The sequence below is a fragment of the Phacochoerus africanus genome, chromosome 1 (assembly GCF_016906955.1).
Source record: "Phacochoerus africanus isolate WHEZ1 chromosome 1, ROS_Pafr_v1, whole genome shotgun sequence".
In the NCBI taxonomy this organism is placed as follows: Eukaryota; Metazoa; Chordata; class Mammalia; order Artiodactyla; family Suidae; genus Phacochoerus; species Phacochoerus africanus.
This window is the reverse complement of record NC_062544.1, coordinates 218,494,606-218,520,787: the sequence shown is the minus strand read 5'-3', so window position 1 is coordinate 218,520,787 and position 26,182 is coordinate 218,494,606. Positions and strand designations below refer to the sequence as shown.

At 39.3% G+C, this 26,182-nt stretch overlaps 1 protein-coding gene across 1 annotated transcript; it reads right to left on the bottom strand.

Moving 5' to 3' along the window:
• Nucleotides 1–327: 327 nt before the first annotated feature.
• Nucleotides 328–26,182, bottom strand: MIX23 (mitochondrial matrix import factor 23). The gene is made up of 5 exons (XM_047790919.1): nucleotides 25,862–26,182; nucleotides 15,661–15,786; nucleotides 8,933–9,079; nucleotides 3,449–3,508; nucleotides 328–629 (listed from the first exon to the last, which is right to left on the bottom strand). Exons 1-5 carry the CDS (start codon nucleotides 26,075–26,077, stop codon nucleotides 579–581), a joined length of 600 nt encoding a protein of 199 aa, XP_047646875.1. The 5' UTR covers nucleotides 26,078–26,182; the 3' UTR covers nucleotides 328–578.

Below are 26,182 nucleotides of genomic sequence, written 5' to 3'. Positions count from 1 at the left end.
TGGGCCACAGAAACATTACCCAGGAAAAAATTCCACCCAACATTAGCTTTTGCATACGAAAACAAGATAAGTTAAGGTGCTATGAAAGAGTTTCTTTCAACAGGATCCAGCCCATACTACTGCCCTTTACCTGAAAAGCAGGAAACCTAGTGAGACAAGTAAAGAGATAAAACCATCAATGACCAAAAAGGTCTACATCCATGCCAATAAAGTTGTAAACCTCGGAAAGGTACAAGAGAAATCAAATCAGATACTGAAATTGCTTTCAAATTCTCTTACAAGAAATTACTGTCTCAACGTGGAAAACAATAAGGCAATTATGTACACTGAGTCAGAAAATTATTTTAATAGTTACAAAACATCTTTTTTTTTGTACAGAATCAGTATAAAATAGCAGTTGATTTCTCCATAATTATCAGAATCGTTTATACTTGGAGCTCTTGGCTAGGTGGGGCTGAAATCAATAAAAGGTCTTGGACGTTTGGCTCAGAAATCTTCCTAGGAAGACCACCGTGTTGATGTCTGTCATGCTTGGCTCTCATGAGATGACCCGGTCCTTTTCTAAAAACAGTATCTTTTTATTCGTTCTTTGGAGGCTTGAAGTGAATTCGGCAGCGTTCATTAAATACCTAAGATATGTGAACAGAAACAAAGGTCAGTGAGCCATCCTCCATCACCTAGGCCTGGAATTAAACTAAAGTTGGCATGGTTGAGGTGGGAGGAACATTTTCTGTCCCAGGTCAACAGATTTAGGAAACAGAGGTGTCTCCTCACCAGTGCAAACGGACACACCCGCTGCGAAGAGCACAGAAGGTCTTGATATTCACTAATAAGATAATTTCAACATTGTCATAGAATTTAAATTATGCAAGGAAACAAATCGTCACAAGCTAGTCTATTTAATAACTAACAAATATTTTAGTTCCGTATCTTGGATGTGTTTTGAACAGTTAGACAAAAATTGCTAAAAGAAGTTTAAGACAAAGCTTTTGAAAAATCCTCTTATAATGCAGATCTTATTTAGATATCTGTCATGCTTTTCTAAATGAGTGCCAGATCCTTCTTCATATTCTTGAAGGGAGACGAGTCTTTTGCGAAATTACATAAATTTATATAAGTTTTATTTACCAAACTTCCTAACACCGAAACAAATAACACATCCTAAATGTTAAAAGAACATTCTCTGGTTGAGTGTCTGTCCATACGGGACCGGGAGTTTTACTGACTGTCAATAACAAAAATTTATACAGCCATTCCCTGAAATATAATGCCAGCATAAAAAAGAATAAGGAAACTCTTTATGTCCTAATTTGAAAACATCTCCAAGACATATGAAGGGAAAAAAACAAAGTGTGGACAACATCCTTCTACTTGCGTGATAAAGGGGGAAATTGTGTGTGTGTGTGTGTTTGTGTATACACACATGTATACATACACATACATAAAATGTTAAAAAGTGCAAATGTCTGAAAGCATATCTATCCTTTCAGAGGAATGGCAAAGAAGGTGGTAGAAAGAAAGTGATGAAATGTATAATTTTACTATATATCTTAAATTTTAATCTTATGTCTAAAATTTTAAAAAATTGTACAAATCCAAAACAGATTTTACCCCCAATCTTTACTGATGTAAGGCATTTTAACGTGAAAAAAAGGAAAAAAAAAAGACCCCCCAAAGAAACTAACCCATGCTGGCCAATGAGGACTATCATAAAAAGAAGAGAAAAAGCAACACAGGGTACTGCTCTGTAATTTCTTAAGCTGGGTGGTGGATACACATTCATTTTATCCATAGTCTTTAAATTCCATATGTCACATGCTCTTTAACATATGTGTCTCACAATTAAAATGAACCATACAGAAATGATATAACTCTTTCTGGCCCTTTCCTCCTAGAGCTCCCAGCCCTGACATCTCCCTGAAGTTCCCGGTGTTTGGACCAGAGAAGGTTTCAGAGGACTGGTCTTGACACACTGATTGCGACGATCTATAGAACTTGACTGAACCTCTCTCAATCCTTCTCCTAAAGAATTTCCCAACAATTTTTGCTGGAATATTGCACCATGGCTGCATTCCCTCCCCTGGAAATAAGAAGCCTCATTTTCTGTGGAGAGGAGGGACCATAGTTTGTTTTATTTTATTTTTTTTTGTCTTTTTGCTATTTCTTGGGCCGCTCCTGCGGCATATGGAAGTTCCCAGGCTAGGGGTCTAATCGGATCTGTAGCCACCAGCCTACGCCAGAGCCACAGCAACGTGGGATCTGAGCCGCGTCTGCAACCTACACCAGAGCTCACGGCAACGCTGGATCGTTAACCCACTGAGCAAGGGCAGGGACCGAACCCGCAACCTCATGGTTCTAGTCGGATTCGTTAACCACTGCGCCATGATGGGAACTCCCATAGTTTCTTTTAAACGATGATCAAGTCTAAAAATGCTTCACTCTTCCAACTATAATACATTTTACACACATCAACTTCTGCACTGGGATTTCCAAACTAGGTGTTCATTGTACCCACCCGCATCCCATCCCAAAAGTACATGCTATCTCTCCAGAAAATATAAGTGGACAAATGTTGCCAAAATCTTTCAGTGGGTGAACACCTTATCACCTGGAAAGGGCAAAAAAAGGAAATCTTGGCAAAGAGAAGAGGATAAAGAAATGTGATAAAGCAAGGCAATTGAATTGGTATGCTGCAATGTATTCATGGCCCTACAAGTGGATGCACTTTAGGTTTTGGTTCAGTTAACCTCCCTCTGGCTTCAGCCCCCTTCTACTGGTTAATTTCAAAGGATAAAACAGAATTTGCAATTCATTCTTTCAGATTTAATAGATTTTTGTCCGTCGGAAATCTGTGAAATTTTAGAGAGGATGTGCAGACATCCTTGTTCAGAAATCTGAAGTGAAAATTTTGTGATTTTTTTATTACGTTCAAGTCGTGAGATCCTGGTCCCCAAGCTTGCAGGTGGAAAAAAGGAGCCAATGTGAATCTAGGAGCCAAAAACACCCAACTATCATATACCAGTAAAACCACTTACAAAAAAAGTTTCATGATTTGAAACTTGTTTGAAAACAAGCAACTGTAAAGGGTAGATAATGATATGAAAATTTATGGAAAGTAACTGGGCTCCAAATTAAACAAATAACCTGGTTGAAGGTTCTGAGGTAACAAGCAATAAGTCTCTCAAATTAGTATTAGGAAACATACAGAATGTCCCCACACGAGGATTACACAATTCTACCATATGACAGTAAAGCTACTTTTTATCTGATAGATCTACTGGATGCTAACCACACCCCCTTCCAAAGTTAAAACCTTCAGTTGCTTACCAATGAAGGATCTTTATTCTTAAGAGCCCAATGCACTCCTCACTCTCCTCCCATTCCCAGTTTCCCTTTGCTAATTCTGCTTTTCTCCTAGTTCTCTCCAAGAACCAACATTATTTTATACCTTCCAGCTCCTGTCATTTACCACTTCTTCTACATTCAGTTCTGACTGCATCCATTTCAACTGTGAGAAAGAAAAAAAAAATGAAGTTATAAAAAGTTAAAGAACTAAACCCAAACTCTGTAATGTTTGCCATTACAAAACCAGCTGCTGCTTCTGCACTCTTTGTTAATGGTAATACTTTGGCCAGATGTTGAAATCTCTTTGACAGTCATTCTCTTCATATTTAATCAATTGCTAAATCTTATAAAGCCGTAGTTCCCAAGCTTTGCTGCATATTATAATCCCCTTAAGAGCTTTAAAAAAAAAATCTCAAATGCCCATGTAGTTCAGAGAAGAAATATAAATAGTAAATAAACCTATTTTTAAAATGCACAATCTCACTCATGTAGAAAGAAATGTGAGTGAAGCCATAATATGACAAAATAATTTTAAAAGAAGAAACCTGATAAGCCCAATAAAACCTAGTATTGGTGAGGGTATGGGAAAAGATACATATTTTTAGCAGGAGTACAAACTGTTGCAACTTCTATGGAGGGCAATTTGGTAAGACTTATTGAAAATGTAAATTCACATGTCCTCGAACTCAATAACACCAGTCCAGTTATTGATCTTACAATACAAATTTGCAAAGATAGTACAAAAGAACCCCCCCAAAAAAGGACAAGGAGGTGGCAACTTGATTTGAATAAAAGAAAAAAGAAACAAGAAGAAACACAGAGAGGGGTCCAAGTGATCTAGACAGGCATGAGTTTTCCACACTTTTACCATTCAGCCAGAGGTCTGAGGCTAAAAACGCTAAAAGTCTAACTTTAAAAAAAACTGCCTGGGAGTTCCCATCATGGCACAGTGGTTAACGAATCCAACTAGGAACCATGAGGTTGCGGGTTCGATCCCTGCACTTGCTCAGTGGGTTAACGATCCGGCGTTGCTGTGAGCTGTGGTGTAGGTCGCAGACGAGGCTCGGATCCAGTGTTGCTGTGGCTCTGGCGTAGGCTGGCAGCTACAGCTCCGACTGGACCCCTAGCCTGGGAACCACCATGTGCTGCGCGAGCGGCCCAAGAAATGGCAAAAAGACAAAAATAAAATAAAATAAAATAAAATTTAAAAATAAATAAATTAATTTAAAAAACTGCCAACCTAATTACTTCACCAAAAAAGTAATGCCAGGAGATCCCAGTGAGGCACAGAGGAAGTGAATCCAACTAGGAGCCATGTGGTTGAGGGTTTGATCCTTGGTCTCGCTCAGTAGGTTAAGGATCCAGCGTTGCCATGAGCTGTGGTGCAGGTTGCTATGGCTCTGGTGTAGGCTGGCAGCTGTAGCTCTGATTAGACCCCTAGCCTGGGAACCTCCATATGCCATGGATATGGTCCTAAAAACAAAACAAAACAAACACAAAACTGGACTTGGTACTAATTCAATGCTCCTTGTGGGGCCAGTACATCAGACCAAAACCATGAATAAAGGGAAGGACAGCATTTCTGAGGTGCTAGGGAGTGGCAACAAAGCCTGCTGACTACACCAGAGCAACCCAGGTCTGAGACCAGAAATCACTAACGCTTCCCTGCTCTACCGCTCTGTCAAAGCCTGGACTTTCTGCCAAAGAAGTAATAACTTCAAAGGATGTTACAACACAGTCAGTCTTCATAACTGCTGTCAATTATGAAGGGCTGTGGTGTACATATGGGTTTAGACTTATCCTATATAGCTCCAGAGGGAAGATTAAGGGTAAGTAATTACAGGCTACCGGGAGACAGATCTTCACAATAAGAAAACCTTTGAACAATTACAACTGTCCAAAAAGAGAATGCATTGCCACTTAAGAATGTAGATTCTCCCAACTCCCTTAATTCTGCTTAAACAAAAGGTAAAAACCACTGGTTGGGGGGATATTGTAAAAAGGATAATGTAACAAACATGGAGCCCCAGAGACTCATAAAGGAAAGAAACTGATACTCTGTATCAGTCAATATGCTAGCTCTTACACATATTATATAATTTAATCCTCACCCCCTCAAAAAAAATACAAGAAGTATCAACTCCATTTTAAAAACTCAAAATCAGAAATTTTAGAACAATTAATTCATAAGGTTACAAAACCACCAACTGGTAGATGGGACTTATTTCCTTAGAGTTGTCTACCTTTACAACCCAGCCAGCTTCTAACACAATTTCAGTGCTACCAACAAAATGCTGCCTTTGAGATGGTTGTTTTTGAGGATCTGGGTTTTTAAACTGGTAAACTTCCTCTCAAAGGCTAATAGGTGACAGTAAGTATATACAGTTCCAACAAGGAATGTGCTTTTTCTAAGTTAAGGATTTGGGTAACGAATTGGGAACTTTCAGACTAGCATCACTGTACGTAAATACATTATGTTCACTTATGGAATTAGAATTTGATTATTAAGAGAATTAGTCACAATTTAATGAAAATGACTTCATGACTTAATCCAAAGTCAGAAGAGGCAGGTTAAAGTCCCAGTCCTACCACTTACTAGCTTGCGACTTTAGGGATGTTAGTATCTCTGAGTCTATTTCCATGAAAAGAAAAGGAAGAGGTAGAGCTGGAACATCTCTAAGAGCTGTCTCTTTTTGATTTCACAATCTTCAGAGCAAACTTGAAAAAAAAATTCACATTTCCTTATTTGCTTAAATACTACTCATAATTACTCTCTATTCTAGTCCAATGCAATATTACAGGCTAGAAACCTACCTTTCTTAACTCACTGGCTGTTTCTAAAACTCCTCCTTGCAGTGATTGTGCTGGGCTCTAAAGGCATGTGGGCAGGATTGAGGGCGGACAAAATTGTGTGACACATTCCCCAAACACTCAGCGGTTTGAACTTTGTTCTCTGCTAACAAGAGTCACTCTATTCTTTTTTTTTTTTTTTGTCTTTTATCTTTTTAGGGCCGTACTTGTGGCATATGGAGGTTCCCAAGCTAGGGGTCCAATTGGAGCTGTAGCCTACACCACAGCCACAGCAACTCAGGATCCAAGCCACATCTGTGACCTATGCTACAGCTCACAGCAACACCAGATCCTTAACCCACCGACTGAGGCCAGGGACGGAACCAGCATCCTCATGGATACTAGTTGGGTTTGTTAACAACTGAGCCACAATGGGAACTCCAAGAGTCACTCTATTCTTTGACTTAATCTGCAAATAGTGATTTTTCAGTTTCTGATTTAACAGCCCTGCCCTGCACTTTGTCAATACTTCAAGAATCTGTTAAAATACAAAATCCAAAAACAACTAGATTTTAACAAGCTTTTTATAAATTATCCAAAAGCCTTCTTAAACACTGAGGGTAGGCAAAGATGGTCACTAGAGCCTAAGTTCACTGTCTGAAGAACCCGCCACTGGATGATGAATGAGCAGTTACGGAACACAGGCCTGAAGCAGTTGTCATGAACAAAGAGAACAGTAAAGATAGGTAGGATGAATCCTGCATCCAATGAGACACAGTACATGAGTGGGATGACTAAGAAGTGCACACACTCACTGGGCATGCAGCTACAAGAACAAAAGCTTGAGAGAGACAGCAAGGTCTCTTTTTCGAAGTTTGGCTACATCTACTAAACAAAGAGCAAACTTCACAACTTGTTGAGTATGAAAACATGATTCCATCTCACACTAGATTTTCAATCACCTGACATGCAAGGATCAGTAAGTTACCTATTATGCCATCTTAAAATACAGACATGATTTATACAGTGGTCATGGAAGAAAAAGCCCCTGTTCTTAGGAACTAACCAACTTTTGTAGGGGTAAAGGAGTCTAACGTGCCCAACATACTCTCAGAATGGTAAGGGAAAAAAATCTGCATGGGAGGAGGGAAGAAGACAGGGAAAGAAGGAGGGAGGGGAAGGAAGGGTGGAGGGTATGAATTGTAAAGCAGGTGGGGCAAAATGTAAATAAATGAATAGAGGTAAAGGGTACACGGGAGTTCCTTGTACTATTCCTGCAACTTCTCTGTAAGCCTGAAGTTACATCACAATAAAAAGTTACCCCTTAAGCCCCCTCTCCTCGAAAGACAGCAATGTGTTTCACATAATAAAATGTGCTATACATTTTAACTGTCTTCTTGACATGTTATATTTAAGGGCTCTAAAGATGGCTCTGCTTTGTCAACTCTGATGTCCACACCCCACCTACAGTGGAGCCAACTTTAGGAAAATGAAGCTCCCTCTGACAAACCACTCAGTGGACACTGAGTATTCTCCTAAAAGGGAAAAACCGCAGGGATGGGAGATAAAGTGGAAACCAATGAGTCTGAAAAGAGCCAAAGACCTACAGCACCTTCTCCACTGCAAAGAATAAACATAATGAGGTTCTGGTGTACCTGCTTATACTTATATAGTATTATATTTTTATGGCTAAAGAGGATAATATCTTGAAGTTAAAAATCTATATTACATTTCAGCAGATTTCTACAGATGAAACCAGAGGTAAATATTTTCAAAATGTAAATATACTTTTAAAACGTTTCTTCTCAAGTCAAGCCTCAAAACACAGACACAAATGTCATTTCCTTGGATTTTTTGATGTGTTAGTCTGTTTTAATCTTTTAATTTTTAAAATCTTTTTTTGGCCACACCCATGGCATGAGGAAGTTCCCAAGTGCACCACAGCAGTAATAACGCTAGATCCCTAACTGCTGTATCCCTAACCTGTTGAGCCACTAGGGAACTCCGAATCCTTTTACCTTTCACTGAAGAATATATTATGGAATAAAAATAACATACGATTACATGCTTCTTTTAGCTAAAGTGGCTACATTACATATGTTCACGAAAAGTACATTAATTTACCAATTAATATTGAAATCTATGGTGTTCCCGTCGTGGCTCAGTGGTTAACAAACACGACTAGTATCCATGAGGACATGGGTTCCATCCCTGGTCTTACCTGGTGAATTAAGGATCCAGTGCTGTCATGAGCTGTGGTATAGGTGACATAAATGGCTAGGATCCCGAGTTGCTGTGGCTGTGGCTGTGGCATAAGCCAGAGGCTACAGTTCAGATTCGACCCCTGGCCTGGGAACCTCCAAATGCCATGGGTGAGGCCCTAAAAAAAAAAAGACAAAAAACCCACAAAACCCAAAAATCACCCCCCCCCCCCGAAATCTAGTAAGATAAAGCTCACTAAAAATGAAGTATTAATCTCCTGGTCATTTTAAGTAATAACCATATCTTACTCTGAATTATTCATACTAAAAACTGCCTTTAGGTGTTCCCACTATGATGCAGTGGGTTAAGAATCCAACTGCAGCATCTCAGGTTGCTATGAAGGCTCAGGTTCAATCCCTAGCCTGGTCCTGTGGGTAAAGGATCTGGTGTTGCAACAGCTAAAGCTTGGATTAGATCCTTGACCCAGGAACTTCCATATGCTGCAGGTATGGCCATAAAAATAAGAAAACTGTCTTTATTTTGAAGGCTAAGTTTGGAAACCTTGCCTCAGAAATGTAAATTTTGTTCAACTTACCTTTGTCTGTTCTTTTCTAAGTTGCTTTAATAACGTTAAATCATCCAAATTCTTTTCTCTCTCTTCTCGAAGTTGTTTGACTACTGCTGAGGTCTGAGCTATACAGTTTTTTATGACTCTGTCTCTACTGGCATGAGCCTCCATCAACTAAAAGAACAAAGGAATGAAAAGAGAAAAATCATACCAATTTTTCACATTTCAGTGTTTTGGGTTTTTTCACTCTTATTTTTAGACTACAGAAATGTATACTTTCCAAAACGACTTTTAAACTTGAAGCTATGGAAGAGAAGATTGTGCTGAGTGAGATCAAATCAGCAGCTGTGAGGGAGGCTGTGAAGAGGTGGGGCTGTCTTCCTCCTCACTACACTCCAGGGCTTCCTGCTCCTCCTCTGCACAACTCGTGCTGGGCTTTTCCTTTCACCCTCCTTCTCCCCAAACCCCTCTCTCACCCATTGCTGCATCAGTGTGTTCTCTATCTTACACTCACCTTCACAAAGCCTCAGGGCCACTTCCTATTGCTATTCTTCCTCTTTTCACTCCTTCCATTTTTTTTTTTTCAGCTTCACATTGTCAACAAGTGCAAAAAATTGTAAAGTAAGTGCCATAGAGAAGCTCTTAGTTACAACAAAGAAAAACAAAGAACGCTATATTTACCTATGTCACACAGAACCCTTTTTGAGATTTTAAAGTTGTTTTTTTCTTTTTCAAGTATTAAACAAGAAAAAATTATATATGGAGTAGAAATTACGGGTTCCATCAGTTGTGTGTGCTGACAGAAAGTAAGGGTGCCTGACAGAGAAACTCTTTATTAGCCTTCATTTTACTGTGGCAAATCCAATACAATAATTTATGTCTATTTTTTGCCTTGATTCATGAAGTATAACGGTCAGGTTTGAAACACACTTCCATGGATCACAGCCAAATTTTAATGATACACCAAAAACTTGGGGTAGAGAAAAAGCAAAATATTAAAATAACATGCAATTGCCATTATAAGTAAGACTGGTTCACCTCCAACTTAAGTGTTGACTTGCTCCATGTAGTCATGATATATCATTCCTTCTTCTCTCTAAAGAGAGGATATCTTAATGCCATGCTAGTGATAGTTGTAATAGGGAAAATCAAACCATTACCTACATTTTACTTAAAATATAGGTTTGGAGTTCCTGTTGTGGAGCAGTGGTTAATGGATCCGACTAGGAACCATGAGGTTGTGGGTTCGATCCCTGGCCTTGCTCAGTGGGTTAAGGATCCGGCGTTGCTGTGAGCTGTGGTGTAGGTCACAGACACGGCTTGGATCTCGCATTGCTATGGTTGTGGCGTAGGCCGGCGGCTACAGCTCCAATAAGACCCCTAGTCTGGGAACCTCCATATGCCATGGGAGCGGCCCTAGAAAAGGGAAAAAGACAAAAAATAAATAAATAAAAATAAAACAAAATACAGGTTTTAGTTTTACGTAAGTTTTATATAAAAATTTTATAAGCATTCCTCATGAGTTATTTTAAAATGCATCTCTTAAATGATTGTATCTGGACCCTGTGGTTGAAAACTACTGGTCTAATACACACCAGGAGAGAACAAACCTTTACATTTCTAGAGGGCAATATTAAAAGTGCATTAATATAAATTGTACCCATCTGAAGGAAGAAAATTAAACTGTCTACCAGACATTAACCCTGCCTACAGTAAATTTCTCTAATATGTTAATTTTTTTCATTGCAACATTTAGGATTCACAAGGACCGCCTTAAGGCCCATATTTACTGGCTAATATGCTGCTTCTGTTACTTATTAACTCCTTCAGGTATAATTACAGAAAATTAAAGGAGCCATTAAAGTACAGAACTATTCTTCCTAAAACAGAATAAGAAAAGAAAATTAAAGGAGCCATTAAGGTACAGAACTATTCTTCCTAAAACAGAATAAGAAAAGAATCATCCTTAGAATTAAGAAGCTCTCCCTGCAGTTGTGTGAGACTAGCTAAATAATTAGTGTTTCCAGGCTTCAGTTTACTCTTTTGTAAAATTATGGATTATGAGTAAATAATCACTAATATCCTTTCCACCTCTAAAATTTAGAGGCAACATTACTCAATAAATTGCTCAGATGCTATTTAACTACTTTGCATTTTGTCTAACCCCCAGCAATTAGTAAAACAGCATTAACATCAACTATAAGTCTATCATGATATTCTTATTTTTCTATCTATATTTTAAAATCAAATTCAAATTATGTAGATTAAACTGTTCAATATTTTTCTCTTGGTCTCTCACCACACAGTTTTCCTGCCTTGGTTGGGCCTTCTTGCACTATTCCCCTCTTGAACTTGGCCCCTTCCTTGTGGATACACTTCTACATGCAGACTACCCTCCTGCTTACTCATCCTTCAGATTAGCCCCGCAGGGAACCCACTCCCATGTGAACAGGAATTACTGGGCAAATCATCTTTTACTCAGTATTATCAATTATTTTAGTCTGGTTTTCATGACCATCAATAAACTTCAAAATAAATTTCACAATCAAGAGTGTACGTAAGAGGAAAATGCATGGACTTCCACACATGTCTGTCAGAGAATGAGGATGCTTGGTAACTAGTACTAACACTGTGTGACCTAAGGCTACCAGAGAAAAACATCACACAAAACCAGGCTTATTACCTCATTAGTATCAGATGCTTAAGGATCTGGTCACAGGGGAATTATTTCTGATACATAAAGCACTTATCAAAGGAACTGAGATAAAATTTATTAAGAAACTCATTAAAGTAAAAGGCAAGGCCTTTGGATTAGAGGTGAAAAATCCTGAATGATAACCATATCATAACCATACTTCCTTTGACTTGGGGTAAGCAATTTTGAAATGAAGACATTTGGAGTAGGGCGGAAAATGATTCAAAAGCAGAATAAAGAAGGTATATCTAGAATGTCCCACTTTTACTTCACCATAATTTATGAGAATTTCTTTTGGTCTAAAATGTTATCTTTTAATTTTATTTTAAAACAATATTTTTTTTGCCTTTTAGGAAAATATAATTGAAGTGTTCTTTCTGATTATTGTTTTTTTGGTGTTTTTCTTTCTTTGGTGTTTTAGAATCAACCTTTAGAACAAAGGTTGATTCTAAATTAAATTCTAATTTCCCAAAGATCATTTGTTTTAGAATCCTGACAATGACCTTTGGTTTAACTATCATTAAAAACAAAACACTAAAAAGTTGTACATTACTATGTTGTACACCTGAAACATATAATGCTATACCTCAATTATACCTCAAACTTTTAAAAAATGTAACAAGTTTTTGTCATGGCACTTTTTGCCTGCTTTAAATCTCCCTCCAGAACTTCTGACAAAAGGATGTAAGGAAAAACATACCGTTTAAACATATATTCCAAAAGTTCATTATATAAAAGAGATAGTGTTAAAATTACTTTAAATCAATCACTATGACACTAATAATAGTTTTTCATTTGTAAAGCAATGTTTCAAGTTCACAGACGTTTTAATAGTTCAGTATGGATTTTGATGTTTATCTTAAAGAGTAAACAATAAAGCTAGATAAACTTCATGGATTGAAGGAATATGCTCTAATAAGGGGATCTCACTAAAATTATTTTTACTAAGAGTATACTCTTGAGATTTGGACTTTCTAAAATCAGTGCTTTATAATAACTTTGCTGATTTTTTTCCCTGAAGAAGTATTATCATTAGAGAGTGCAAATATTCTTTCCCTGGCTATAAAAGGGTCACAGACTAAAATAAGTCAGGGTGACTGTAAACAACTTGGATGTTTCATAGAGATCCACTTCTTATCTGAGACAACATTTATAGGAACTCAATGGTACTCATTATGGGCACGCTGCTGCAGGCCTGACTCCCAGAACAAAGCTATTTCATAAACAATCTTTGGAGTTCCCTTTGTGGATCATCTGTTAATGAACCCAAAGAGGATCCATGAGGATGCGGGTTTGATACCTGTCCTTGTTCAGTGGGTTAAGGATCTGGTGTTGCTGTGAGCTGTGGTGTAGGCTGGCAGCTACAGCTCTGATTTGATCCCTAGCCCCTTCGAGCCCTAGCCTGGGAACTTCCATACGTTGTGGGTGTGGCCCTAAACAAACAAACAAACAAACAAACAAACAAAACCACAATCCTTTACATGTAGTTCATGTTGTTAGATCCCTCTAGGATACAGAGAAAATCTAAAGACATATACAAGAATATCCAAAATAGAAATTTAGTATGCAAGTTTATCCTGGTTCAACAAAAGGATAAGAAATAATAACAGCAACAATAATAGAAGCACCAAGCATTTATATGTAACACATTTAGTATAGAAGCGCTTTATATTAACTCACTTGATTCTCTAAAAACCCTACGAACTAGGTATTATTTTGATACTACTTTACAAATAAGGAAGCTAAGTCAGCGGTTATTTCAAGGTCACCCAGCTAGGAAGTAAAAGAGGTGAGATTTAATCTAAGTCTGGAATCCACATTTTTTTTTTTTATATTTTATAGCTTTTATTTACTTTCATTTTTATTTCTTTATATATATATTTTTTCTACTGTACAGCATGGTGACCCAGGTACACATACATGTATACATTCTTTTTTCTCACATTACATGTTTCATCATAAGTGACTAGACAGAGTTCTCAGTGCTACACAACAGGATCCCATTACTAATCCATCCTGAAGACAACATTCTGCATCTATTTACCCCAAGCTCCCAGCCCCTCCCACTCTTTGAAAAGGTTGGAATTCACATTGTTAATCACTATACTATAAATTTATAGGTTAACAAAAAGATTGTAAATGGAAACAATTGATAGATTGTATTAGTAGTAAGGGGAATCACTAAAGTGATTACAAATTTCTAATTTTTTTTTTTGTCTTTTTTTAGGACTGCACCTGTGGCATATGGAGGTTCCCAGGCTAGGGGTCCAATTGGCGTTGTAGTCGCCGGCCTATGCCACAGCCACAGCAATGCAGGATCCAAGCCACATCTGCCACCTACACCACAGTTCATAGCAAGGCCAGATTCTTAACATATTGAGCAAGGCCAGGGATCAAACCTGCGTCTTCATGGATGCTAGTCAGTTCGTTAACCACTGAGTCACTATGGGAACTCCACAAATTTCTAGTTCCTCAGACAGAGCTACCCAAAGAAACTAAGTGAACTGGCAAACAACCTCACAATAAATCAGGCCTTGGACCCACTGCTCTCTATTTCTAATACTGGAGTCTACTCATTAAAGTCCACAATCTTGCAATTTTCTGAATTACCTGACCACTCAACAAAATAATATACCTTCATATAAAAGCAGAATAAAAATATCAAGTTAATTTTTTTTTTTTTTAGGGCCACACCCGTGGCATATGGTGGTTCCCAGGCTAGGGGTCTAATCAGAGCTACAGCTGCTGGGCTACGCCACAGCCACAGCAACGCCAGATCTGAGCTGCATCTGCAAACTACACCACAGCTCTTGGCAATGCTGGATCCTTAATCCACTGAGCTTAGCCAGGGATGGAACTTGAAACCTCATGGTTTGTAGTCAGATTTGTTTCCTCTCACCACAACAGGAACTCCTCAACAGTTAATGTTTTAAATTTAATTGACATGAATAAGTTTATCCAAAACTGATTTTTTTTCATAATTGAGAAGTGGACTTTAAGTTTTAGGTAATACATATATGAATGCAAACAGTAATCTTGGGGAAGAAGCCTAAAAGAGCAAATGCTATTTGAATACTAGCTCCCACGTTAATAAAAAATATAAGTAAACTATAAAAGATACTTAGCCACATCACCATATCCTTTTGCTTTTGGAAATGAAAAAGATAAATAAAAGGGAATTAAGAGGCAATGAAAAAAAAAAAACACTTGAGAAACCAAAGCCTCAAGAAAGGAAAATTTTTCTGCCACTCTTCCTTCTCTCCTGCCAAATGCTTCTTTTCCTCTTCCTGATGAGTGAGGGAAGAAAGAAGATACAGAAACTATAGAGGTGTTTGTTTGTTTGTTTTTTGCCACTTCATTTATTTTTCTTCTGTGCAGGAAGAGTTGAAACAGTATTTAAGGGATACTTTCTTTTTTTTCTTTTTTTCCCCTCTAAACACGAATCATTCAGTAAAACCAACTTAACCATAGACATGTAGCAAAGTAAGAAAGTAGCACAATAACCCAAAAGGCAAAGGCTGAGGAGGTAGGTGCAGCTTGCATATAACATATACATAAATGCCATGATTCACTTGCTCAGGATCATCTCCCCAGAAGGCAAGCACAAGGACCCATTTTAAGATGATGTTTTCTGCCCCCATAGAAAGTGTGAAGGGTTTAAATTCTTCCTTATGTCAGCTGTCTGGCTTCTCAGGATTGATTCACTCAAAGCCCTTGCTCTTATTTCACTGTTTTATTTGACTGTTGCGTTCTCTCCTTCATTTCCCAGTGCACAAGGTTTCCTTACGTTTCCTTGTGGCTGCCCATGAGGGAGCCAAAAACATCCGGCTGCTTTCATTCATTAGAACCATCTCTTCTTAGGCTTGTGTATAAGATGACACACTTTCTTTAGTTTGTAGAAGCCAGATCAAAACTTATACATACCCTCAGGTGTGGGCAAGAAAACGTGAAGATGTCATTCTATCATTCAGAGCTAATTATATGCCAGTCAGTATCTTAATTTACTCGCACAGAAAGGCATAAGGAAGCACAAAAGACAAGACTCAAAAGATACACTTACAGACTCATAAAGTTGTTTACAGGTTTGGCTGGCATCGATTTTCCCTGCAAAGGAAGCTGTTGGAACCGTAGTGTTTAATTCATGTACTATTCTGTCATCGATCGTCCTCATCACCTTGAGTAATTCCTATACATGTTTAAAACAAAACAATAATAACTTGAATGGAAAGTTAGGTGATTAGAAAAGACGCATTTTAACAAAAATAAATAAATAAAACTCTTGAATATGTTACAAGCCAGTAATTTAGGAGTGCAGAAATCATCCAATACATAGTGCAACCACAGAAAAATCTTTATTACAGGAATGATAGGTAGGTTATGTAATAGTAATTTTGACAATTGGCCCAACTCTTTTTCCTTGGTCCAAATGTGATCATCTGAAGGGTAAAGACTGTTTCATTCATTTGTAAACTCCGTTTGCCGGCACAGTGCTTAACAAACACTGTGTGCTCTTTCCACCTCCAGCATGCAACCAATAAGGGATTCTACTGAACCTGATTACCTCAAATTGTCCAGAACAAACCAACGTAATTGCTTGCTCTACTCCCTCTATCATCTAAAGTGTGGTGCTACTGCTATGGCTTGGGTTTGATCCCTGGCCCAGGAACTTCCACATGCCTTGCACACAGCCAAAATAAATAAAATAAAATGTGCCAGATGGAAAACTTCTGGAAAGATATACAAGAAACTATCAGCAGTGATTGGCTGGCAAAAATTAATCTATACTCTTTCAGGCTTTTTGTTTTTTACTACGATTATGTATTATTTTTGTAACAAAAATAAATTTTGCTGCTAGAAAAGGAATCAAACCTCTTTGTAGCTTTCTTGTTCACAGAAAGTAGAAATCAGTTTTATCTATTTTCAGTAACCCAAGTTCTCTCCCCTATAAAATAGGCTTCAACTCTCAAGCAAAAACTCCCAAAATAAAAATAACACCAAAATGGCAGGGGACTTAGAAAGACTCTGATCAGTATACTAACACAACATAGTCCCTTCTCCCCACATTTTCATTAGAGTACTTCTTGTTACTTGTCACTAGAGAAAGGATAGGCATCAGCTACCTCCTGCCTCTAGAAAATATAAACTCGAGAGGTTTCCAGCAGTACAGCCTTCTCTTTCCTTTTTAATCCAAGCCCACCTTACCTTAGTCCCACAAAACAAAATACAATCACTGAAAAGTCATCAAGAAAATGGAAGTGTATAACACTAGGACTGTACGTGTTGAAAACATCCAACAAGTTAACATTCAATATTAGTATGTATTACTACCTAAGGCAATATACAGATTCAATGCAATCCCTATCAAATTACCAAGGACATTTTTCACAGAACTCGAACAAAATAGTTTAAAGTTTGCTTGGAAGCACAAAAGACCCAGAATAGCCAAAGACATCCTGAAAAAGAAAAATGGAGCTGGAGGAATCAGGCTCCCGGACTTCAGACTGTACTACAAAGCAACAATCACCAAAACCGTAGGGTACTGGCACAAAGATAGAAATAGAGATCAGTGCAACAGGATAGAAAGCCCAGAATTGAACCTAACCACCTACAGCCAACTAATCTATGACAAAGGAGGCAAGAATATACAATGGAGAAAAGACAGCCCCTTCAATAAGTGGTGCTGGGAAAACTGGACAGCCACATGGAAAAGATGAAATTAGAACACTCCCTAACAACATACACAAAAATAAACTCCAAATGGATTGAAGACCTAGATATAAGACCAGACACTATCAAACTCTTAGAGGAACACATAGGCCAAAAACTCCATGACATAAATGACAGCAACATCTTCTCAGATCCACCTCTTAGAGTAATGATAGCAAAAACAAAAAGAAACAAATGGGAGAAAATCCTTGCAAATAAATCAACTGACAAGGGATTCATCTCCAAAATTTATAAACACCTTCTGCAGCTCGATGCCAAAAAAAAAAAAAAAAAAAAACAACCCCATCAAACAATGGGCAGAAGATCTAAACAGACAGGTCTCCAAAGAAGACTCACAGATGGCCAAAAAACACATGAAAAGATGTTCAACATCACTCAAATGAAAACCACTGAAGTACCACCTTACACCAGACAGAATGGCCATCATCAAAAAGGCTACAAAACAAGAAGTTCTGAGAGGCTGTGGAGAAAAAGGAACCCTAGTACACAGGTGGTGGGATTGTAAATTGGTGCAACCACTGTGAAAAACAGTGTGGAGATGCCACCGAAAACTAAACATAGAACTACCATTTGAGCCAGCAATCCCACTCCTGGGCATCTATCCAGAGAAAATCACGACTCGCAAAGACACATGTACTCCGATGTTCACTGCAGCACTATTTGCAATAGCCAAGACATGGAAACAACCTCCATGTCCATCGACAGAGGAGTGGATCAAGAAGATGTGGTACAGATACACAATGGAATATTGCTCAGTCATTAAAAGGAATGAAATACTGGCATTTGTAGCAACAGGGATGGACCTAGAAATGATCATGCTAAGTCAGCCATACAATGACACACCAACATCAAACGCTTTCACTGACGTGTGGAATCTGAAAAAAACGACAGACTGAACTTCTTTGCAGAACAGATGCTGACTCACAGACATTGAAAAACTTATGGTCTCAGGAGGAGACAGGTTGGGGGTTGGGGGGATGTGCTTGGTTTATGGGATGGAAATCCTGTGAAATTGGATTGTGATGATCATAGTACAATTACAGGTGTGATAACTTCATTGAGTAATTAAAAAAAAAAAGATGGGGAGTTCCCGTCGTGGCGCAGTGGTTAACGAATCCAACTAGGAACCATGAGGTCGTGGGTTCGGTCCCTGGCCTTGCTCAGTGGGTTGAGGGTCCAGCGTTGCTATGAGCTGTGGTGTAGGTCGCAGACGAGGCTCGGATCCCACATTGCTGTGGCTCTGGCGTAGGCCAGTGGCTACATCTCCGATTCAACCCCTAGCCTGGGAACCTCCATGAGCCGAGGGAGCAGCTCAAGAAAAGGCAAAAAAAAGACCAAAAAAAAAAAAAGATGATATGAAAGAAAATAAATAAATAAAAGATATACAGAACCCAGAAAAAAAATATATAGTAGTATGTATTAAAAGTACTTGGAGTTTCTGTTGTGGCACAGCGGAAACAAATCTGACTAGTAACCATGAGGTTGCAGGTTTGATCCCTGGCCTTGCTCAGTGGGTTAAGGATCTGGCGCTGCTGTAAGCTGTGGTGTAGACAGCTGTAACTCCAATTAGATCCCTGGACTGGGAACCTCCATATGCTACGAGTGTGGCCCTCAAAAGCAAAAACAAAAAAAAAGCATCTCTACTTGATCCTCTACTTCCTTCATTATAAGAACTTATTTCTTCGCCAAACTTAAATTTGTGACTGAAATCAACAGCTTCATTTCTTTCATACATTTATAAAAATAAACTTTTATTATGATTAAAGTATTATACAATCATTTAGAAAAATTAGAAAAAAATTTTAAATAAATCATAGTTAACAGTAAGATGTCCTTTTAGTTTTCCCTATGAATAGTAAACTATTAGTAATACTACGACTATTTTTATAAAATTGAGATGTTACATAACATTTAAAAGTTGTAATTTGGAGTTCCCGTCGTGGCGCAGTGGTTAACGAATCCGACTAGGAACCATGAGGTTTCGGGTTCGGTCCCGTGCCCTTGCTCAGTGGGTTAAGGATCCGGCGTTGCTGTGAGCTGTGGTGTAGGTCGCAGACGCGGCTTGGATCCCGCATTGCTGTGGCTCTGGCGTAGGCCGGTGGCTGCAGCTCCGATTCAACCCCTAGCCTGGGAACCTCCATAAGCCGTGGGAGCGGCCCAAGAAATAGCAACAACAACAACAACAAAAAAGACAAAAGACAAAAAAAAAGTTGCAATTTATTAAATTATACCATGAGCATTTTGCTCTTGTTATTTTGAAGACATATTTATTTATTTAGTTAGTTTTTAGCACCCTCACAGTTCCTGGGCCAAAGATCGGATCTGAGCAGCAATTGCGACCTACACTACAGCTGTGGCAATGCCGGATCTTGTAAATCACTGTGCCAGGCCAGGAATTAAACCTGTGTCCTGGCGCTGCAGAGATGCTGCTGAGCCCATTGTGCCACAGTGGGAACTCTGAAGACATTTTTAATAGTTGCATAAATATTCTAGTCTGGAAAGTATCACAATCTATTTGACCACTTCCCCAATAATGAAGTTAGGTGTTTCCCATTACAACCATTGAGACCATTCAGTCTATGTCTGCAGCCTGGATTCTATTCCTGTCAGGCTATTAATCTTTAATTAGTAATTTAATGGCCTTTTCTAGATCTCAACTTAGAAGTAAAACAACATGTAGAAGCCTCATAATTTAGACTAATAAAAACATGCAAATGTCAGGCCTAAAACCAACTTCACTGTCATATCCTCTCTTCTTGTATCTTTCCATTTTTGCCAATAGTATCATCATTCTCTACAAGCTGGAATTCTTAGCGGATAATCTCAACATAGTCATTAAGCAACCACTACTTTAAATAATGTTTTATGTACAGTAGCGTATATATAATGTCAATAAGTGGCAATTTCCTAACAAATGGTGTCAGCACTATTTAGAGAGTCAATAAATAGGTAAGTAGCAGACAGGGACCTTCCCTGCCAACTTTACCCCCTACAACTTGTCTATTAAAACAAAAACAGCAGTTCCCTTATGGCACAGTGGGTTAAAGATCCAGCGTTGTCACTGCAGTGGCTTAGGTCTCTAGCGTGGTGAGGGTTTGATCCCCCGCCTGGGAACTTCCACATGCTACAGATGTGGCCAAAAAACCAAAAAAAAAAAAGAAAAATCTTTAAAATCTCTCTCTTCTTTTCCCTATCTAAATTCAACTGATCCTGAGGCTAAGGGTTTTTTTGTTTGTTTGTTTTTTTGTCTTTTCACCATTTCTTGGGCCACTCCCTCAGCATATGGAGGTTCCCAGGCTAGGGGTCTAATCGGAGCTGTAGCCACAGGCCTATGCCAGAGCCACAGCAATGCAGGATCCAAGCCACGTCTTCGACCTACACCACAGGTCATGGCAGTGCCAGATCCTTAACCCAGTGAGCAAGGCCAGGGATCGAACCCGCAACCTCATGGTTCCTAGTCAGATTCGTTAACCACTGCGCCACGATGGGAACTCCATGGCTAAGGTTTAAATTACACATTTTAGACCAAGTTTTTCTTGGCTAAAAGATCTCAGCAATCTTTTTTTTTTTTTTTTTTGCCATGCCCATGGAATGAAGAAGTTCCAGGGCCAGGGATCAAACCTATGCCACAGCAGCAACCTGAACCACAGCAGTGACAATGCCAGATCCTTAATCCATTGAGCCACCAGGGAACTCCCTTAGCAATCTTTCTTTAAACACTTGCAGCAGTTAGAGACCAGAGTTCATTCATTAACTCACTTTTTGTTCAAGAAATATTTACTAATATCTAGTACATGTTAGCCTTCATTCTAAACACCGGAACTATATTGGTAAATAAAACAGCAAAGGTTCTTGCTCTTATACATGGGGGAGACAGACAATAAACAATTGCCTCAATAAACAAGACAATCTCAGTACTAAAAACAGTACTACAAAAAAGAAAACTGGTGGGCGTTCCCTGGTGGTTCAGTGGGTTAAAGATCCAGTGTTGTCACTGCTGGGGGTTGGGTTGCTGCTCTGGTGCCAGTTTGATCCCTGGCCCAGAAATTTCTGCATGCCTGAAGGTGTGGCCAAAGAAAAGGTGAGTATCAGTCTGACAGTGAACCGGGCTGAAGTTATGTTAACAAATTAATATTATTTAAAGCCATGAGACAAAAAGAAATTACTGAGGGAGACTGTAGGGACGAAAGGGGTCAATGATCAAGAAGGAACTCTAGAATATGGAGTTATTCTAAATAAAATTTAAAATTTAGGAGTTCCTAGTGTGGTGCAGCAAGTTAGGGATCCTGTGCTGTCACTGCAGTGGCTCAGGTTGCTGCTGTGGTGTGGGTTCAATCCCTGGACTGGGAACTTCCATATGTGGCAGGCACAGCCAATAAATAAATAAATAAATAAATAAATAAATAAAATTTAATTTCTCTGTTGCACTAATTGAGCACATTTCAAGTGCTCAAAAGTCACATGTTGCTAGTGGCTACCATACTGGACACAAATTTTGACCATCACATAAAGTTCTACTAGACAGTGTTAAATATGAGACAATACAATGACAATCTCTAAACTGATAATGTACTTGTTCAGGAATTGCTGAGGACTGTGTTATTCTTAAATGTCACAGAAAAGACAATAGAAAAGTGAGGTAAGACCCAGGAAGGAATTTCTTTCAAAATTGTAAAAGGAGAAAGAAAAGAACTATAAACCACCACACCAGGCACAAATTTCTTCTCAGTACAAAAAATGTCAGCACTCTTAAGCCAAGTCCAAGAGGATCTAGAGAAAAGCTTGGAGCAGCCCACACAGCCTGAGGACAGCTGAAGGTTAAAGCAGTCACAAAAGTGCTGCCATTAAACCCTGTGTTATCATTCATAAGGAATTACTACCTCTCTGATGCCTCGTTCCAATGGCATAACTAACCTCTTTCTCACAAATTCACCAAAAGAATATACAGAAGATACCCCTGAACAGATTATCATACAATAAACTGCAACACATGACCATAGAGATGATGCAAAAGCATACACAGCTCAGTGTTTCTCTGAAGACTACATCTTTGTAAAGGACCTGGAACTCTAATCAGTTCTAAATGTCAAAGCATAGCAAAAGATGACTCTCCAAACTTTGCAGTGCCTCCAACCTCTCCTAGCTTTCATTCTCCTCAAAATAAAAAGAGGTCCTGATATATAATGAATTTCTAATTTTAGGCTGACCCTTGAAAATTATCCGCAAATTGCATTTTATGTATTATCTGTAATTGTGGGCGAAAACCTCACCCTCTTGGAAGGCAATTCCAGTACTGAAGGACTAACCATATCTTGTAACAGGGAGGCATACAGAAAACTTTCTATCGACTCTACAATTACACTATACTCTACTCCTAATGTTATTCTTAGGTACATTTATTATTTTGGGACGCTTTTAGAGTATATGAGGGAAGGGTGGTGGTAAAAGGTCTATTACGTGATAGCAAAATTAAAATGCAATCTATAGAATGATCTGGAATTTCTTAACCTTTCTTCTCACTCTCTGCCTGAAGGTACCCAGAAGTAGATACCATTCACGTGGTGTTCTTTCCAGAAGACATGGTTTCTCAAACTCCATTTTTATAACAATGCTCACACTGTGCTTCCCCCAAGCCAGAAATACAGACTTGCCTGTAAACCACTAGAGTCCTCTGAATCCTCTGCACTCCCAGGCACGGGAACAGAGCAGCTAGCCATGTTGCAAAAGACACCATCACTGATGCTAGAAAATAGTCTATTGAGTCTGTACCTTATTACCAAACAACTCAGAATCGACTGTATGTAAATACATAAGTATTCCTAACAGAAATACCAAGACTTAAACATTCTAGGAAAGAATACGTAGTTGATTTTACTCAGGCGATACAGGAACTGGGTCTCAGGGTTAGAAAGAAGGGATTTCAGGGTGTCAAGCCGAGAAAAGGCTCAGAAATGTCAAAACATCATATGTTCAGGGAAAAGTAGGTCTGTGTAGCTGGAGAGCAGAATTCAAATGTATACTGGAAGTGGCAGGGGTTGAGGAGAGAGAAATATGCGTGAATAGGGGCAGGCAAAAGATTTAACTAGGTAGAAGCACTTTGGGATTGGATTTTAAAAGACGTGTATGCCATGTTAAGTAGTTTACACCTAGTCATATAACCTTGAAATTAGATGCATGGTTCAGATTCACTAGTGAGACTGATTTTACGATCTTTTTATTTCCATTATCTTTGTGAATTAAATGGCTCTGCAAGACAGTTTAGCTTTTGCTCCACTTACTACATCTTATCTGACCTTCCAAAAGAGAAATCAAAGTGTTTTTTAAACACTATTGGATATTTTATTTTAATTTATTTTATTTTATTGCCTCTTCTAGGGCCACTCCCATGGCATATGGAGGTTCCCAGGCTAGGAACAGGTCTAATCGGAGCTGTAGCCACCAGCCTACGTCACAGCCACAGCAACGAGGGATCCGAGCCACATCTGCAAAGTACACCACAGCTCATTGCAATGCCGGATCCTTAACCCACTGAGCAAGGCCAGGGATCAAACCTGCAACCTCATGGTTCCTAGTCAGATTCATTAACTGCTGCGCCACAACGGGAACTCCCACTGCTGGATATTTTAAAGCTAAAAGAGATCCTGTGAAATTTGGTTGTAGACATTCAAATAGAGACAGAAGCAGTTTCAAATATTACTTAACATAATCTTATTTTACAGATTCAAAAGTTAATTCTGGAAGGGGTTAAGTGATTAGCTCAAGGTCCCAAAGCTGTTAATGGCGTAGTATTAGACTCCTGTACTTCCAATTCCCTAAGCAGAGCTCTTTACCATAGACTTGACTGTTATCACTGCTCAATTATCTGAGCTCATTAACTCAAGTTAAATCATAATATTATTGCGACAATACCAAGGCCACAAATGGGCTGACTAACCTTAAATATTCCACATACCTTAGAACACTCTTTTTTCTATCTTTAAAGACTTTTACAAATAGGGGCACTGTGATCATATTTGAAATCAGCTGTCTTGTGCTGATCTAATCTGAGCAGCTGAAGTGGTGAAGAAGGGGTATATAATGTTGAAAGATCCCACAGAAACTTCTTTGGGAGTTCCTGCTGTGGTGCAGCAGAAATGAATCTGACTAGGAACCATGAGATTGTGAGTTCAATCCCTGGCCTCTTTCAGTGGGTTAAGGATCTGGCATTGCGGTGAGCTGTGGTGTAGGCTGCAGACACAGCTTGGATCCTGTGTTGCTGTGGCTGTGGCTGTGGCCAGCAGTTGTAGCTCTGATTGGACCCCTAGCCTGGGAAACTCCATATGCCCTGAGTGTGGCCCTAAAAAAAAAAAAAAAAAAAAAACAAGAAACTTCTTTGGCCAAATGTTTGTCAAATAGTTCAGTCTGTCGCGATTATCTTCAAAAATGTCACTCTCTACAAAACAGCTCAAAGCACAATGCTTATGACAGAGGTCAATGATACATGCAGTCATTTTTCAATATCTTTAGTTAAAAATACATTTGTGTGGTCACGATTTTTTGTTTTTTGTTTTGTTTTGTTTTGTTTTTGTTTTTTTGGTCTTTTCTAGGGCCGCTCCTGCAGCATATGGAGGTTCCCAGGATAGGGGTCCAATCGGAGCTGTAGCCACAGGCCTACGCCAGAGCCACAGCAACGCGGGATCCGAGCCACGTCTATGACCTACACCACAGCTCACTGCAACGCCAGATCCTTAACCCACTGAGCAAGGCCAGGGATTGAACCCGCAACCTCATGGTTCCTAGTCGGATTCGTTAACCACTGCGCCATGACGGGAACTCCTAGTCACGATTTTTAAATTCAACTCTACCTAGGGAGTGGCACATTTATGCCTACATTGGAACAGATAACGTCATAGTAGCTTGGTCAAAATCTAGACACCCTGTTCTTTAATTCATTGGTTAATAAGTTGCCCTGGACCTCTGGCGTTTGAATATATAAAAGAGCCTATTTCCTAAATGTTACATTCTAAGGGTTAGGAGGCAGAGAACCAGAACAAGTACTAGAATTAATCCCCCCTCCATGGCTCCAAATGTTTCCAAATGTTCTGCCCTACCAAAATAGTAAAACAAGTTTTTGCTTTATCAAAACAAAACAAAAAAGTAACCTCTCCTCCAGTTTCTTCTCATCTACAAATGCTTAACTTAAAGTAGGAGAAGAATAGCAGAAGCTAAGAACTGAGTTCCGTGGATGGCTAAAATGTTGTTAAAACCCCTACCCACTCGGCCTGGGTTCAGCTTTACCGCCGAGGAACCACCTGGCGTTCCTGCGTGCAGTTAATCAAGGCTTGGGAGTCGCAGGGAGAACCATGACCCCAATGGAGCACCCTCACTCCCTAAGGCCAAGCTGTGCCCCCATGACCTCCAATGGCTCGAAAAAGGAGTTTTGAACTGCCCGATTCTGCCACAACTGGTTCGCACTCCCTTCCAAGCTAGAGCAGGTTACAGGGGCCCAGAACAAAAGGAGGGGCACGCCTGCCACACGAAAAAAACCCCATCACCTGGAACTCGGCGAACTCCTCACAGTTCACACTGCCACTGGGCGCCGCCATATTGGACAAACACGAGGCCCCCGCCGCGAGCCAATCACCGCGGAGCAAAGGTGTCCGCGGCGCCGCCTGACCAAAAACAACTAGGGCACTCGAGACAGCCAAGCTCAAGCTTTGTCTTTTCCTCTGCTCGCCACCCACACCGAAACTCATAACGCTGCTATCCATCTTTTTATTCCTGTTCCTTTAAGATATCTTCTTGGAACCGGCCCAGATACATGGATCGAAGAAAGCCAGAACTTTAAAGGATCGTTTTACTCCAATCCCCTTCTC